At 33.3% G+C, this 16,692-nt stretch overlaps 1 protein-coding gene across 7 annotated transcripts in view; it reads right to left on the reverse strand.

Annotated features, from left to right (window-relative positions):
* The window catches only part of SNX24 (sorting nexin 24), a 292,731-nt gene that overhangs the window by 132,909 nt on the left and 143,130 nt on the right, over nucleotides 1-16,692 (reverse strand). For 6 of the 7 annotated variants that reach the window (XR_012471564.1, XM_074201089.1, XM_074201094.1 and 3 more), the window contains one exon: nucleotides 4,499-4,603. The exons of the other annotated variant lie outside the window; for it this stretch is intronic. Coding sequence is in view for 5 of the 6 variants with exons in the window: in XM_074201089.1 (XP_074057190.1) it covers nucleotides 4,499-4,603 (105 nt within the window). In the remaining variant the exon portion in view is untranslated. The remainder of the gene's footprint in view (nucleotides 1-4,498; nucleotides 4,604-16,692) is intronic. 7 annotated transcript variants of the gene reach the window in all.

Here is a 16,692-nt window from a genome sequence, read left to right on the forward strand (position 1 = left end):
AAAAATTGTAAAATTCAAAACCTTGCAAAAAAATGATTGGCAGAAACTACTATTGTTTGTAATTGGAAAACAAATAAAATATTTATATTAAAAAAAGGAATAATATCCCAAAGGAGAAAAGGAAGCTATCTTCAAGTTGAAAAGGAATAGATTAATAGTAATGGAAACTTGCCTATGTGTTTTCAGGTTGGCTCTAGAACAGGTTGTATAAAATGTGGCCCTCAGGGTGATTTTATACAACTTCCTGTAGGTTTACTAAATGCTTTAGTAAAGGAAGCTACCCCAGGGCTTTCACTAAAATGGCAAATCAAAATATATTGTCTATTGTTTCAATAAAAATTTTTAAAAGTAAGGTTGGACAACCCTGCTCTAGAACACTGGTATCAAACTCAAACAGGAACAAAGACCACAAAACCATTAGGATACCTGTGGGTTACATAATGACATATACACACATACATATATATACACACATGCACATATATGTATATATACACATGCATGTATATATACATGCATATGTATACATATATAAATACATACACACATTAACATCATTATAATGTTGTTATATTTTTTATTTATTTTGTAAAATGCTTCCCAATTATTTTTTTAATCTGGCTATAGTTCAGGCCATGTATTTCACATCTTTTCTAGAATACCCTGTTCTAAGTCATAGAGAATGAGAGTACAATGGTTGTATTTTGGTATCTTTCCTAATCATGTGATGTCCTATTATAATAATTAGCTCATTTTAAGCTTAGGGGATAAAATAATGGCCTGTAAAGTCCATTTGGACAGGAAATTTAGATTAAAAAAGTTCTGAGTTTCATCACAATTGCTCCAAACACCCAATTAGGAAACATTTTTGACTCCTAGGGGAGAGATTGGGTTCTCTGCCTTAAGTTACATGTATAATTCTCTCTAGTTAAACCTTGGTTTCTCTGTTGTTAAATCAAAATCCAATTTCTTGGAAATATTTGGTCATATAACAGCAGATTATATGATATTACAGTACTTATGGGTAGAGAATCAGTCAATCAAGAAGCATTCAAGTATCTATTATATGGCAATCACTTGTGCTAAGCACTGGGAATATATAAAGAGGTCAAAGATAGCCCCTGCTTTTATAGGGAAGGAAAATTAGGGAAAGAGCTGATCTTCCTCAGTCTGGGCACTCTTTTCAGGTTAAGTGTGCAAGCCAATGATTTCCTTTTGACTCCCTTATGAACCACAGCTTAGTTCTCTCTTTGCTCCAGTTTCTTGAATCCAGATACCCAGAGTCTTTTTTCTCTCAGTTCTGAGATAACTTCTCACTTTTATGTTCTAGGCTTTGATTTCACATTTCACATTCAGTCCAACTAAACCTAACAGCTTCTCTTTATCTGTGCAAGTTGCTTTTATTCCTATGAAAAGAACATGGTCACAGAGCATATTTCTGAGACTCTGAGTTCCCTACATTTCCATTTGCCAAAGATTCTGATATCCTTAATACTGCTGACTATAACATTAAGAAAATAATAACAAAAACACAGAGAATCGGATTATTAGTTTTAAGTTAACTTGTATTCTAATTCTCTAAATGAGGCATTATTATCACACTGTCTTTTCTTATTTTCCAGAAAGGACATGCAGAGATTATTCTGGTGTTGAAAACTATTTTCTAAGACTAAGAAAAACAGGAATTAACCTTGGATAATTCATTTAATGCCTCTGGGTCTCAGTTTCATAATTTGTAATGCAGTCAACAAGCATTACTGAGCATTTGTTCTGTGTCAGACATATGCTAAGTACTGAGTATACAAATAAAAGGAATAACATAATCTCTTGAGTTTACATTTAACTGGTCAAGAGAGAAAGCTGGACTAGACTGTTGCTAACATGTCTGCTAACATGTCTAATAATATATATGTGTGTGTGTGTGTGTGTGTGTGTGTGTGTGTACAGATATATAGATAGAGACATTACATTAGAAATTACAAAACACATATCTATGTATTTCCCTGATATATTCTAGAACTTATACTTAAGCATTTTTTAGCAAAGTTCATATTTAAGAATCATGCTTGGTTCTTAGCTTTTATATACAGTAGGGATTCTTTCCTTTGAGAAATTGCCTCCTCTACTTTTCACATTTATTCCCTTCTCCTTTTTATCCATCCTTCCACAATCCAGAACAGTATTTTGGATATGTTAATGTAACCATGTATCAGAATTACTAGGGAGATGAAAAACACTACCAGAATTTAGCAGTAGAATTTATCTTGTATAATAGGGGAAATGAAGCAGGATTATTTCCTGGAAAATAATGGGGGGAAAAAAGACACTGGAACAAGGAGAAGCCTGGCAGAGGAATAGAGATTTGTTATCTATCTTAATACTATGAAGACTTTCCACAGTTAAGATGTCTGGATTTGTGCTCTTGTGCCCTCTCCTACAAATATTATGAAGGTGTTGTCACTGCTGCTACTGAGGTTTCTGATTCAGTCAACAATGCAGATGATATGGATTTATAAAGATTGTGACCAATAGGTCTAGTACTAATCAGAACAAGTCTAGTGAGCTGACATTACTTGCACTTAAGAGATAACAGTCTTGGGTGGCTACGTGGCGTAATGGACAAAGCACCGGCCTTGGAGTCAGGAGTACCTGGGTTCAAATCCGGTCTCAGACATTTAATAATTACCTAGCTGTGTGGCCTTGGGCAAGCCACTTAACCCCATTTGCCTTGCAAAAACCTAGAGAGAGAGAGAGAGAGAGAGAGAGAGAGAGAGAGAGAGAGAGAGATAACAGTCCTTCTCTCCTGAATCTAGGTTAAAAAAAGAAGCAACTGCCCCTTCTTGTCCCTTGGATGAGAGGAAATATTTAAGTGTACTTTTCTGTTGTTACCTTCATAAGTACATAGATTATTCTCCTCATACTGTTCAGTTCATTCCTTCTCTATCAACTCCCCATCTTCACCTGACATTTCATTAAAACTTTGTATTATGTTTCATACTAGCCACACCAAAAGATATCTGGAAGAATGACTTTGCATGGGAAGGCAATGCTGAAGATACATTCAGCCTCAGAGAGGAGATGGCAAAGTGATGAATGCCCCTTTGGGAAATCCCAAACATTTTCAGTCACTTCCAAATACTTATTAGCCAACCTGAAGTTGATTTACAGGAGGAAGTATAGAGAGTTTGATAATCTGAAGTAAAGTTAAAAAAAAAACCCTAAACTGGAGAAGAATGGGGAAGATAAGAATCAATCTGGAATGAAGAAAGAGAGGAGATAGCTTTCTGTGAGTAACTCCTTTTGGATTTCTTACTGATATTTACAGGATTTCCCCCTGTTTCCCTTTCCAGCAGCTTGGATAAGGTAAAGGACTCCCTCTGGTAATGGCACCAACACTTGTAACTAGTATTTATATTACATTAAATTTACATTACAAATGGAGGTCACTTTCCAAGGACTTATAATTACTCTCTCATTAAGGGACCAATCAATTTGAAAATTATATTTCTGGGAACAAGTCTAACTCCTGGATCCTATACCAAATTTAAATGACAACTTCATATATAGTGTCCACCATGCTGTAACTCTTAGTCTACCTTCTGCCTTAAACCATGGTGTCTGTACTCACCATCCATTTTAAGGACTTGGAGTGATTTTTTTTCTCTTTAATTTCTCAAGCTTCTTTGTAATAATTTTTGCTTCCTTTTTTACTTGCTAACCACCATAGATGAGCCCTTAATTCATCCCAGAGTTCTTCACACATGTTCCAGGGACAGAGATGATTTTCACCCCCCCAAAATTCAAAGTTCAAAACTTTTGGATTTGGATAGAAGATATGGATTCTAATTCTGACTATGCTACTTAATGTATTTGTGATCTTAACCTGTATAATGAAGGAGATAGACTACTTCTAAATCCATGTCTTTATGATGATTTCCTTTGGGAAGGAATGGATATTTCACCATGGCTTTCCATCAGAGTGAGTGACTCCTTTCTAGTGGTTTTAGTAGGCCAAGAAAATAACAAATATCACTCATTCTCTTCTGATCATAACAGCCTGGCTTATAGTTTAAAAAAAAGGGCAAATGTCTACATACTTTAAACCAATACACACATATTTGCATTTGTCCCTCTTCAGGTGAGTATTATGGACCCAATGAAGTTAGGAAAGTATTCATTAAAAAGATGACTTAAAGTTAAAAGTGAATAAAGCATTTATCAAAATGTCTTTCTTCCTAATTTATACTTCTTTGAACTAAAAATGCAAGTAACTTCATCTTCAATCTCTAAAATTATCATTTATGAAATATAAAGGTTAGATTTGTTAAATTTCCATTTTCATCTCTAAGTAATATAGGAGAATATCAAGTCAAATTATTTTAAATTACCTTTTCTGTACAAATAGAACTTTCACTTTAAGAAATGATAAATTCAATAAATGAGTCAGAGTGTAAATTCCTGCTTCCCACAATTTATAAAAGTTGAAAAGACATTTTACCTGTAAATAGGCTTCCAAACCTTGTCGTCGCTGCTCCAAGACTTTTGGGACCCAGTTTCTAACATGTTTGGAAGGAATTTCTGGAGTTTTTATACATTTCTTGAGCTATAAAAGACGTAGAAACTTTTTTTTTAAAATTCACAAAAAAAATGATTAAAAATGTTAAAGACAATGTTGAACAAAAAAGAAAAATTCACAAAAGTGAGATAAGATTTAAAAAAAATACTTAAGACTGATAAAATGCAAAAAATCTATTTAAAATTCTAACCCAGACTTATATAAACTGATGCAAAGTGGAGTAGACCTACAGCATTGTATACACATTAAACATAATATTGTAACAATAATCAACTATGAAAAACATAGTTTCTTTGATCAAGGCAATGAATGATCCAAGAAAATTTCAAGAGACCCATGGTGAATTTTTGCTTTTGTTCACCACAAAGAGAAATGATGAACTGAATGCAGATTGAAACATACTTTTTCATTTTATTTTTCTTGAATGTATACTTTTTTTTACAATATGGCTATTATGGAAATGTTTTGCATGATTCTACATGTATAAATAATATCCTAATCATTGCCTTCTCAAGGGGTGGGAGGCAGGGAGACAATTATGAACTCAAAAATTTTTTAAATGATTGTTAAAAAAATTTTTACATGGAATTGATAAATATTTAATATAGAAGAAAAATTTATTAAAAAAGCTAAAAATATTATCCCCTTAAATATTCTTCTAAAATGATACAGTATTTATTTCTAGCATATGAATATTTTTCCCAAGATATTTTAAACAGAATGAATGAATCTAAAATTGCAAAGGTGTGTAAAGTTCCTTAAAACAAGCAATACAAGGAAAATATGCTTATGTAAATAAATTTAATAGAACTGTCCCATCTGGAGATCATTAACAAAAGAACAATCTAAAAAAACCATAAGAATGATCCATCTACATTTCTAAGAACCAACTGAAAATACCATTCAGTGAAAATTAAATATTTCTTTCAACAGACAGATGATGAAATCTCTATTCAGTCTTTTGGCAATTGATAGACTAAAGGCACAGGAGTATACATTTATTTTCAGGCATGGTAAATGTGTAGGTTTGTTTTGCTTAATTATATATATATATATATATATATATATATTTGTTTCCGGGAAAGGTTTCTGTTTGGGAGTTGGGGGAATGGTGAATTAATGGGTGGTGAAAGTAAAGAAAAGCATCCCCCAGTTGATAGATGGTCAAAGGATATGAATAGGCAGTTTACATATGAAGAATTAAAAGCTATCTATAGTCATATGAAAAAATTCTCTAAATCATTATTGATAAAAGAAATGCAATTTAAAACAACTCTGAAGTACCCCCTCACACCTATCAGATTGGCTAAAATGATATAAAAGGAAAATGATCAATGTTAGAGGGATATGAGAAAACTGGGACACTGATACACTAATGGTGGAGTTGTAAACTATTCCAAACAATGTAGAGAACTTTTGATCCAGAAATACCACTACAATGTCTGTTTCCCAAAGAGATGATCAAAAGGGAGGGGGAGGAACCCACATGTACAAAAATATTTATAGCAGCTCTTTTGGTAATAGCAAAGAATTGGAAAATGAGACAACGTCTATCAATTAGGGAACTGCTGAACAAATTATGGAGTATAGAATACTATTGTTCTGTAAGAAATCATGAGGAAGTGGACTTCAGAAAAGCCTGAAACAACGTGCATGAACTGATGCTGAATGAAGTAAGCAGTACCAAGAGAAATTTGTACACATTAACAGCAACACTGTTATTATCAACTCTCAGTACTTCAGTGATCAAAGACACTGAGATGGAAAATGCCATCCATATTCAGAGAAAAAACTAGTAAGTTTGAATGAAGAAAAGAGCATATTATTTTCACTTTTTAAAACTTATTTTTTTCTGTTTTTCCGGTTCTCCCCCCTCCCCCGCCTTTAGTTCTGATTATAACCTATATCAGATTATTCAATTTCATGGGGAAGGGATGGGGCAGGGAAAGGAAGGAGGTAGAAAAATGTGAAACTCAAAAGTTTACAAAAAGATGAATGTTGGAAACATCTTTGCATGTAATAGATAATAGTAAAATGAAACAACATTCCAAAAAAAGAGTATCAATAATTTTTAAGTGCACAGAAGAAAAAATATATAAGGAGACATAATGAAGAAATTGTGATTAAACTGTTAAATTTAATATATATAAACATTGTTTTTCTAAAATATGTAATAAAAAATTTAGTTTCATACATAATACCTTTTGATTTTTCTTTATATAAAATTTGCTTCTTAATATTTTTAAAAGGAAAAATAATAGAACTTGACTTTCAAGTCAAAGTTTTCAGAACTTTATGGACAAGTGTAGTTTGAGAAGAAATGGCCTAAGGGCAAAAAAGAAATTATTTCAACTGTCAAAAATTGAGTTAATCTTACTGTATATTTAAAACAAAAAATGACCTTAACATTCTTCCTAAAAATATGAAAAATTACTTAATTTGTTGGTATGCAATTCTTTGCTCCACAGCTAAAAGAGCAGCATGCAGTAATGATTAAGTTTAACTTTTGTCTTCACTAAAAATGATTCATCCACAATATTATATTGCAAATTGGTTTATCAGAATACTTTATAACAAAATAACAAATGGAATAGTTTTGTGCTGTATGTCATTCTTTTTACTTGATCCTGCTTCTGAGAAAATATGGAGAGATATGCAAGGCCAAATTCAAAATCAACTTTGACATGTTTGCCCATGGGGGACTGAGAATTTACATTTTGTCTTTGCGCTGACCCAGTTGTTCCTGAAGCAAAAGCAAAGCCAAAAAATCCAGATAATTATGAAAACAGTTAATAGAAAATGGAGAGGAATTTTCAATTTCATAATGAAACTTCTTTTAAAAGTATTAAATTACAACTCTGATAATGTTAAAAATTAGAAACCAAAACTCTCAACACTGTCACAAAACTATAGCATAAAAAATATTTTTACTGTATGTGTCAAGACCACTGAGGAAGCTATCATCAAAATAACTATTGGGATGACAGCATTTGTAGGTGAGTAATGAATTGCTTAAGAAAGAAGACAAACTTGAAACAATGTAAGTTTCAAATAGGGCTCAGCTGCCTGAAGATAAATACTCTATTGCTACTCTGCTGATGATTAACAGTCTGGGCTATACTGTGATCTTGTTGTACAACTTCTACTATCCATTAGGATAGTCAAAAGTATGCATGATACTTAGATGTACATAATCCTATTTTGTGTGGTGATCACTCTGCTAAAAGATAATTTGGTTAAATTTATCATTTTCCAAAATTTGGCTAAAAATAATTTTTGGGGGTAGTGAATGACAAATATAAATAAGATTTAAGAAGAATTCATATAAAAGTAGGTTGAAAAATCCAAAACAGGAAATTAAAAATAAAGAAAAACAAGGATATTTGGAATTTAATGTTAATGATGACATGATGGAGGGAAACTAAATTTCCCTTAGTGACACTGTCACAGACAAAATGCTTGGTTAACTGATCCGACCTAGTATAACATTTCTTGGGTTCTTTCATAACTCATTTTTCACTAAGTGAAATGTAAGAAATTCATTATTTTATTATTGATTATGTGCTGGGGGACTCATAGAAAAATTATTGCAGTCAGAATTGAGATAAATAACAATAGCCCAAATCAGCAGTTAAAACCTCTATAAAAAAGAACTAGGTCTGGGAAACAGATATAAACAATATTAAAGATAATATGGCATTACCACAAACAATTTGCACCTAATTATCCTACATCAAAAGATTGTATTTTCCTAGTATACCCTTTCTCATATATGTATGTTTGGAACTAGGGACCACAATTCCAAATAGTTCATTACATGACATAAATCCAGGTGAAAAGAGTACTTGGGAGACAGTTTTTAAACTTTTAAAGAAAAATGAAGTTAAAAAGAACATATTTTTCCCCATCTGGAAAACTATGCACTATAAGGTTAGTTGTGATTTTTTCAACTTTAAGTCTTCATACGTGCCAATTTAACCAGAAATCTGCAAATATCAATGAAATACTTAGCAATTAATTTCCATTAAGAAATATTCAATAAACAATTATTAAATGCTCAGCATTACAATAGGAATTATTTCTTCTCTGTACTTGTAAACCCTAGTGCCTCACATATTGTAGGCATTTAATAAAAAAATTTTTGATGGCCTGATTGATAAAACATAGAGAAGAATACAAAAGAATTATTGTTTGTTATTCAGTCATCATTCTGTCATGTCCAACTCTTTGTGAGCTCATTAACAAATTAAGCAGTGTTCCTGTCTTCAAGAAGTGTAGTCTTATGAAATACTTATGAAACAACTTAGAGAACAATTATATGCCAATAAGCACTTAGATACTATTGGATTTCAGAGATCAGAAAAATCAATGTGACCTAGAGTAGCAATAAACACTTCAGCGACAAAATAAGGCTTCACTAGGACTTGAAAAGATAGGATTTAGATAGATTAAGAATTGGAGGAAGAACCTCTTATTTGCAGAAAGAATTAGGAAAGGTACAAAGACAGAAATTAGAAATGGCATGGGGTCAGTGAAGAAACCAACTTAACTATAATATAAGGTATGTTTGGAGGAATATTGGGAAACAAGGATACTCAGAATGAGTCCACAATATAGAAGAATGAACTTGATAAGGAAAAGAACATCTTTTAAGTTCTTAAGCAAGTGAAATGAAAGTGACACATCCTTAGGGTAAAAGTTAGCAGAGATGAAGAGGTTCTGCACTAAGAAAACAAGTAACAATTCAGAGCAAGGGCAAATTCAAAGACATTTTAAAGGAAGAAACAAAGACTTTGGAATATGATAAAGAAAAGGAAAGAAAAGAAAGTTAATATGGAATATTTAGTGAAGAACAGAAAGAAAAAACATTTTTATATTTTATATTTATATATTTTATATATATATTTTATAAATAAAAATGTTTTTTAAAGCAGTTTAAAATAGGAATTCCAATATAATCAAATGAGAAACATTTTATAAGTACATAAAAGTAAAGTATTACTGTATATTTTTTCTGGAAAAAACTCAAACCAGGAGTGGAGCCAAGATGGCAGCACAAAGGCAGCATTTCCTGGGAACTCCTTCCCCAGGGAATTCCAAAAGTCATAAGATTATGACTCTAGCCAAAATTTAGAAGGGCAGAACCCACAGAAAGACTGAGTGATATATCTTCCCAGTCCAAGATTAATTAGAAGTTCCACAGGAAAGGTGTGTTTCACCAGGACCAGGAGTTGGAAAAGGCTCTGGTTGCAGAGCAGCCCAGAAACAGCTTGAAGGGGCAGTGAAAGAATTCTGCTAGACCAGAATGAGTGTGGAGTGAGGAGCACAGGCTGCAGAATCTGCAGCAAGAATCGGGAGAAACCAACCTACACCCCCAGAGCACAGCCCACAGATGGTAAGGGAGTCAGGGGAGAAGGAAGGCATATCTCTGCTCTCCCTGGGGGCAGGACTCTGCTGTTTGCCCACACTCAGATCCAGGTTGCAGTTTGGGCTTCCATACTAAGATAGCCAAGCAAGGCCCTTCCTTACAGGGCAGAGGGTAGTGCTGTGGTCATCTACATATCAAAGCACAGGCAAGGGAGCATAAGACCTTGGAGAAATAAAGGTTTCATTGGGGTGTCCCCCCCAAAAAAAACCTAAAGTCTCAGAAGTGCTTTAAATTAGTCTTGGGCAGAGGAAATGAGTAAACAACAGAAAAAGAAAATCAAAATACATACTCAGATGACAACAAAATCGAAGCTTCCACATCCAAAACCTCCAAGAGAAATAGAATACGGGCTCTGACTATGATGAGCTCAAAAAAAAAAAATTTGAAAAGCAATTAAGGGAGGTGAAGGAAAAATTGGGAGGAGAAATCAGAGCAATGCAGCTAAATCATGAAAACCAAATCAACAGCTTGGTGAAAGAAATATAAAAAAAAATACTGAAGTAAATAATATGTTAAAAACCAGTTTAGGCTTAAGGGAAAAAGCAAAACAAAAGGCAAATAAGGAGAAGAATGCCTTAAAAAGCAGAATTTGTCAGCTGGAAAAGGAGATAAAAAGCTCTCTGAAGAAAATAACTCCTTCAAAATGCAGAATGGAACTAAAGGAAGCTGATGAATTTGTAAGAAATCAGGAAGAAATAAAACTCTTCCAAAAAAGTCAAAAATTAGAAGAAAATGTGAAATATCTCACTAGAAAAACAAATAACCTCGAAAACAGATCCAGAAGAAATAATTTAAAAAATTATTAGGCTACCTGAAAGTTACAACCAGGAAAACTTCATTTTTCAAGAAATAATACAGCAAAATTGCCCTGAGATCCTAGAAGCAGAGGTGAAAATAGAAATTAAGGGAATTCACCAGTCACCTCCTGAAAGAGATCCCAAAAGAAAAACTTCCAGGAATATTATAAACAAATTCCAAAACTCCCAAATCAAAGAGAAAATTCTAAAAGCTGCCAGAACAAAACAATTCAACCACCAAGCCTCCATAGTCAGGATTACACAGGATATGGCAGCATCTATATTAAGGGCTCACAGGAATTGGAATATGATACTCTGGAATGGAAAAGATCTTGGTTTACAACCGAGAATCAACTACCCAGCAAAATTGAACATCCTCTTTCAGGGGAAAAGATGGACTTTCAATGAAACAGGGGAATTTCAAACTTTCCTATTGAAAAAACCAGAGCTGAACAGAAAGTTTGATCTCCAAGTACAGGACTCTGGTGAACCATAGAGGGGATGGATGAGAAGGACTAACTATAAGGAACTTAATGATATTGAACTGTTTGTATTCCTGCATGGGAAGAAGATATTGATAACTCATATTAACTTTCTCATTTATAAGAGCTGTTAGAGGGAGCATATATAGACAGGGCACAGGAAGGAGCGGAATATAATGGTATAATATAGTAAAAAGATGGAGTCAATGGGTGATAAAGGAAAGTACTGGGAGGAAGAGAAAGGAGAGGAAGAAGGAGCTCAGAAATTTCACATAAGAGTCAAGATAAAACTTATTCAATGGAGTGGAAAGGGAGAAGGCAAGGGGGAATGAGTGATCCTTCATTCTCATCAGAAATGGCTCAGAGAAGAAGTAACATACACACTTAGGTATAGAAATCTATCTTACCCTAAAAAAATAAGAAGGGATGGGATAAGGGGGAATGGGGGGAGGAGGGAATAGGAGATAGAAAAGAGGGTACTCAGATACAACAAACTTTTGGACAGGGCCTGGATGAAAGGCGAGAGAGAGAGAGAGAGAGAGAGAGAGAGAGAGAGAGGGAGAGAGGGAGAGAGGGAGAGAGAGAGAATAGAATAAATGAGTGGGGAGGAATAGAGTGGAGGGAAATACAGTTAGTAATAGCAACTGCGGAAAAAATATTGAAGCAACTTCTCTGGTGGACTTATGATAAAGAAAGCAACTCACCCCAGAGATACAGCCATTGGAATCTGAAGTACATTTTGTTTCCTCTATCTCACTTAATCTTAAGGTTTCTTATCTTCTTGGGGGGAGAGGGGGGGTTTTATGTTTACTCTTATAACAAAGTTATTGTAATAATACAAAATAAATCATGAACATTTGAAAAATAAAAAAGAAGAAAATGCATACATCATCATGGCCACCACTAGTTATCTCTTCTCTAGCATGACATTCCAATTTATGGAGAGCCAAAGAGTGACTAGCCATAAGCAAGTTTACATCAAGTGGAGTCAACAAGAAGATTTTTTTTCCTTTTTTAAAAAATCATATAAATATTTTCTTTGTTTTCCAGAAAAAGAAAACTCAAACCAATAAATTAACAAATATTTCTTGGTCTCCTCTTAATGGGAACAATAAATAATGAAAGTGGTCATTGTGAAATTTCTTTAACCCAAGTAGCCAAAAGAACATACTTAAATGATAATTATTACAGTTCCCTCTTCAGCACAGTCATTGGCTTAAAAGGAGCTTCTGAAGGTACTAGGTACTCAAAAAAGAAATTAAACAAAACACTGATTAGCAAAAATGCATAAGAAACTCTACCTGTTTTTAAGTAGCACCCTAGTCAAGAAAATGTCTACAAAATATTTCTGAGATGTTAGTACAAAAATGAAACAAATTAAAAAACATAACACATTCATTTATTCAACAAATATTTATTAGTATTCAGGTTTAAAATAATTATATTATGTACAGGTGAGAAACAAAAATAAAGCATGGTCAACAACTCAAACTTTTTTAAAAAATTTATTTATTTAAGGCAATGCAGTTAAGTGACTTGGCCAAGGTCACAAAGCTAGACAATTATTAACTGTCTGAACTACAGTCCTCCTGACTCCAGAGCCCATGCTCTATCCACTGTGCCACCTAGCTGCCCTAGTAAATGATTTAAAAAACAGCTAAGTAGTGTAGTGGATAGAATACAGGCTAGAATCAAGAAAATTCATTTTCCTGGGTACAAATCTGGCTAAGACAAGTACTAGTTATGTAACCCTGGACAAGTCACTTAACCCTGTTTGCCTCAATTTCTTCATTCAAAAGACAGAGCTGGAGAAGGAAGTGGCAAAAACCTTTCAGCATCTTTGCCAAGAACCCCCTCCCCAAAAATGGAGTCACAAAGAGTTGTACATGACTGAATAATGACTGAATAAGAGAAAATAATAAGTAGCTTGTAGTCTTAGCAAAAAATAAGGAAAAAGTTGTAATTTTTATAAATTCAAATAGAACATTTACTTTAAAGAAAGTTAATTATCTTATGGCAGAATATAATATTTAAAAGGACAAAATAAAAATATGAAAACCTAAGTTATTAGAAAAATACAACAGAAAATAACTAAGGTACCTGCTAACTAATGATTATAAAAGTTTTATAAGATGTGCAATTTTATTAAAATTTCACCTACTTCAAACTACCTTAACATCTAATTGAACAGAATTTGAGAGATGAAAAGGATCTCATCAGCCATAAGCAATTTCTACATAACAAGTTGACATCTAGTCTCTGTGTGAAGACCTAAAAGAAGGGGAAACTTACGACCTCTTTCAAGTGTCCATTCATCTTCTGTATAGGTTGGCAAGTTTTTGCTGATATCAAGTCTAAAAAATAGGCCTCTAATATTTCCACATATTATTTCTAGGGGAAAAACACAAGTCTAAGCCCCTCTAGACATTAAGGGACCTCAAATGTTTGAAGCTAACATATTCACCCTGAATCTTGTCTTCCAGGCTTAATATATGTATATAGCTCCTTTCATAAGACATGAGTTCAAAGGTCCTTCCTAAACTGTAGTGCCCAGAAGCAAAGTACACCAGATGAAGCCCGATAAAGAATAACACAGAACTATTCTACCCTTATACCTAGGAAGCTAAACTCTTTTAATGTATCCCAGGATCACTTTAGTATTTTTGGCAGGTATATCATGACTCTTTGAATGACATTTAGCTTTTAGTCCACTAAATGACCTAAATATTTTTCAAGCTTTCATTTAACTATGACTCCCTCTACCCTATCTTACACCATGTGAGAGAGAGAGATTTTATATATTCAGGTATTCATCTATCCTTATTGAATTTCATCTTATCAGAGTCATCTTATTAGATTCTAGCTTGTCAAGATCCATTTGGATCATGACTCTGTCACCTAGTGGGTTGGCTCTCCTTCACTCCTAAGTTAAATCTGCAAATATGATAAACATATCATTTACGACTTTATACAAAAGTAGTAAAAAAAAAAAATGTTAACCAGTACTGAGCTATACACAGTTCCTTTGAGGTCCTCTCTTGAAGAACCTCTGACCAGACTGACATTGAAAAATTAAAAATTATCCTTTGAGCCTGATCATTCAACTAATTCTGAATCCATCTAACTGTACTGTCATCTAATCTTCATCCACCAGACCAATAAGGGATACTAGATAAAAATCTTTGCTAAAATATAGATAAATTATATCTACATCATTTATGCATCCATCAGTTTAATGCCTTTGTCAAAAAAAGATTCAATTTAATATGACTATTTTTAAAATAGAATTTTATAGCTAATTTCTATTTTCACACCATCTGCATTACCCTCCCAAAAAGTCATTTCTTAGAATAAAAAATTTGAAGAAAAAAATTTAGCAAAATCAATCAATACACTGGAAAAAAACTGAAAACATATGCAATATTCCATACCTGAGGAACAGTCTAACATTTGCAAAAGAATGGATGTAGGAGAGTGGGAGTTGTCTTCTTATATCTCTTCTTTGCAACCAAGCTTGTTTTTTGAAGTTTTGCAACATTCATTTTTTATTGTTTGTGCTTGTTAACACATTGTATTTTACACATTGTGGTAGTACTGTAACACTTCAAAGTACAATGAAACCATAAGCTATGCCGTACAGGGTAACCCAAAAAAGACAGGTCATAGTGGAGAGATCTGACAAAAGGTGATGCACTGGACAAGGAAACAGAATCCAACTCCAGTATCTTTGCCAGGAAAACTCCATGGACAGTATTTGGACACTAAAAGATATTGGAAGATAAGTTCCTTAGCTCAGAAAGCATGCAGAGGACAGAAAGGCCTGCCTTATTATGGTCCACATGGTCAGAAGAGTTGGATATTACTGAATGACTAAACAACAGTCACTATGTATCTTGCTTACCTGGTTCTATTCATTTTACTTTGCATCACTTCATATAAGTCTTTCAAGCAGTTCTCTGTATTCACAATATTTGTGATTTCTTAAAAAATAGCAATATTCCATCTCATTCATCTGTCAACAATTTCTTTAATTATGACATCTACTTTGTTTTCCACAAAAAGTACTGCTATAAATATTTTGCTACATAAAGATTATCTCTTTTTGTCAATAACTAACTTGGGGTACATAGTTATGGAATATTTGGATCAAAAGATAAAATATTTTGGAGACTTTATTCCTGAATTGCCCATTTTCTATCATCTGTGCCAATTTTGGTGAGTGTGAGGTAAAATCTCAAAGTTGTTTTCATTTGCATTTCTGTTATTATTGAGGATTTATGGCACTCTTTCATATTATTGTTATTAAGCTGAAATTCCTCTTTGGAAGACCGTTGATATCTTTTGACTACTTATTTATTGAAGAAGTCCATCATTAGGTCCTTTTGTCAAGACAGCCCAAGGAGTGGTCTGGTATAGACCACTCTGTCTAAGGATGAAATGATGATGAGTAACATCAGCTTCCACCCCCATTCTACCCCTGCCACGATTGTCTTTGGTCTAGGAGAGATGGCTAAATGACCATCCTTTTATTAATAACCTTCTGGTCTTATGAATAAAATCATTAAATTACCAGACACTAAGTCTGGAACCTTTTTTAAATGACATTTCTTTGGTGTCTGCTGAGTGTTGCTATTTATCCCATTGATATTCTGTTGGTTTTTCTGGGTCTCAGAACTGAGTAGGTAGAAGGAAATAACTTTTATATTCTTTTCATCTTGAAGTTGACTCTTCAATATTAATTAATAAATTCATTGTTTAGCTAGGTGTCTGATACATTAGTGCTTAATAAATTCTTGCTGAATACTAGAAGGAATGTGAGAAAGGTGGAACATTAAAGCACTACTGATAGAGTTGTGAACTGATACAACCATCCTAGATATCAATTTGGAACTATGCCCAAAAGGCAATAAACTGTGCATATCCTGACCTAGCAATACTACTAAGGCTGTATCCCAAAAACATCATAAAAGGGGGGGAGGGAAAGAGCCACATGTACAAAAATATTCATATTTTTGTTAAAACAAAAAACTGGAAATGGAGGAGCTGCCCAGTACAATGACTGAAAAAAATTGTGATATATGAATAAAATGGAATATTAATGTTCTATATATTGTTCTATAAGAAAAACCTGGAAAGATATACATAAACTGATGCAAAGTGAACTAAATAGAACCAAGAGAACATTATACACAGTAACAGCAAAACTGTGTGATGATCAATTATGAGAGGCTTAGCTCTTCTCAGGATTACAGTGATGAAAGACAATTCAAAAAGACTTGTGAAAGAAAATGCCAACCACCCAGAAAAAGAATTTAAAAGTCTGAATGCAGATCAAAGCAAATTATTTTCAGTTTTTTAATTTGTTTTTTTCTTTCTTGAAGTTTTTCCCCCTTTGTTCTGATTCTTCTT

Source organism: Macrotis lagotis, chromosome X, assembly GCF_037893015.1.
Source record: "Macrotis lagotis isolate mMagLag1 chromosome X, bilby.v1.9.chrom.fasta, whole genome shotgun sequence".
Classification (NCBI taxonomy): Eukaryota; Metazoa; Chordata; class Mammalia; order Peramelemorphia; family Peramelidae; genus Macrotis; species Macrotis lagotis.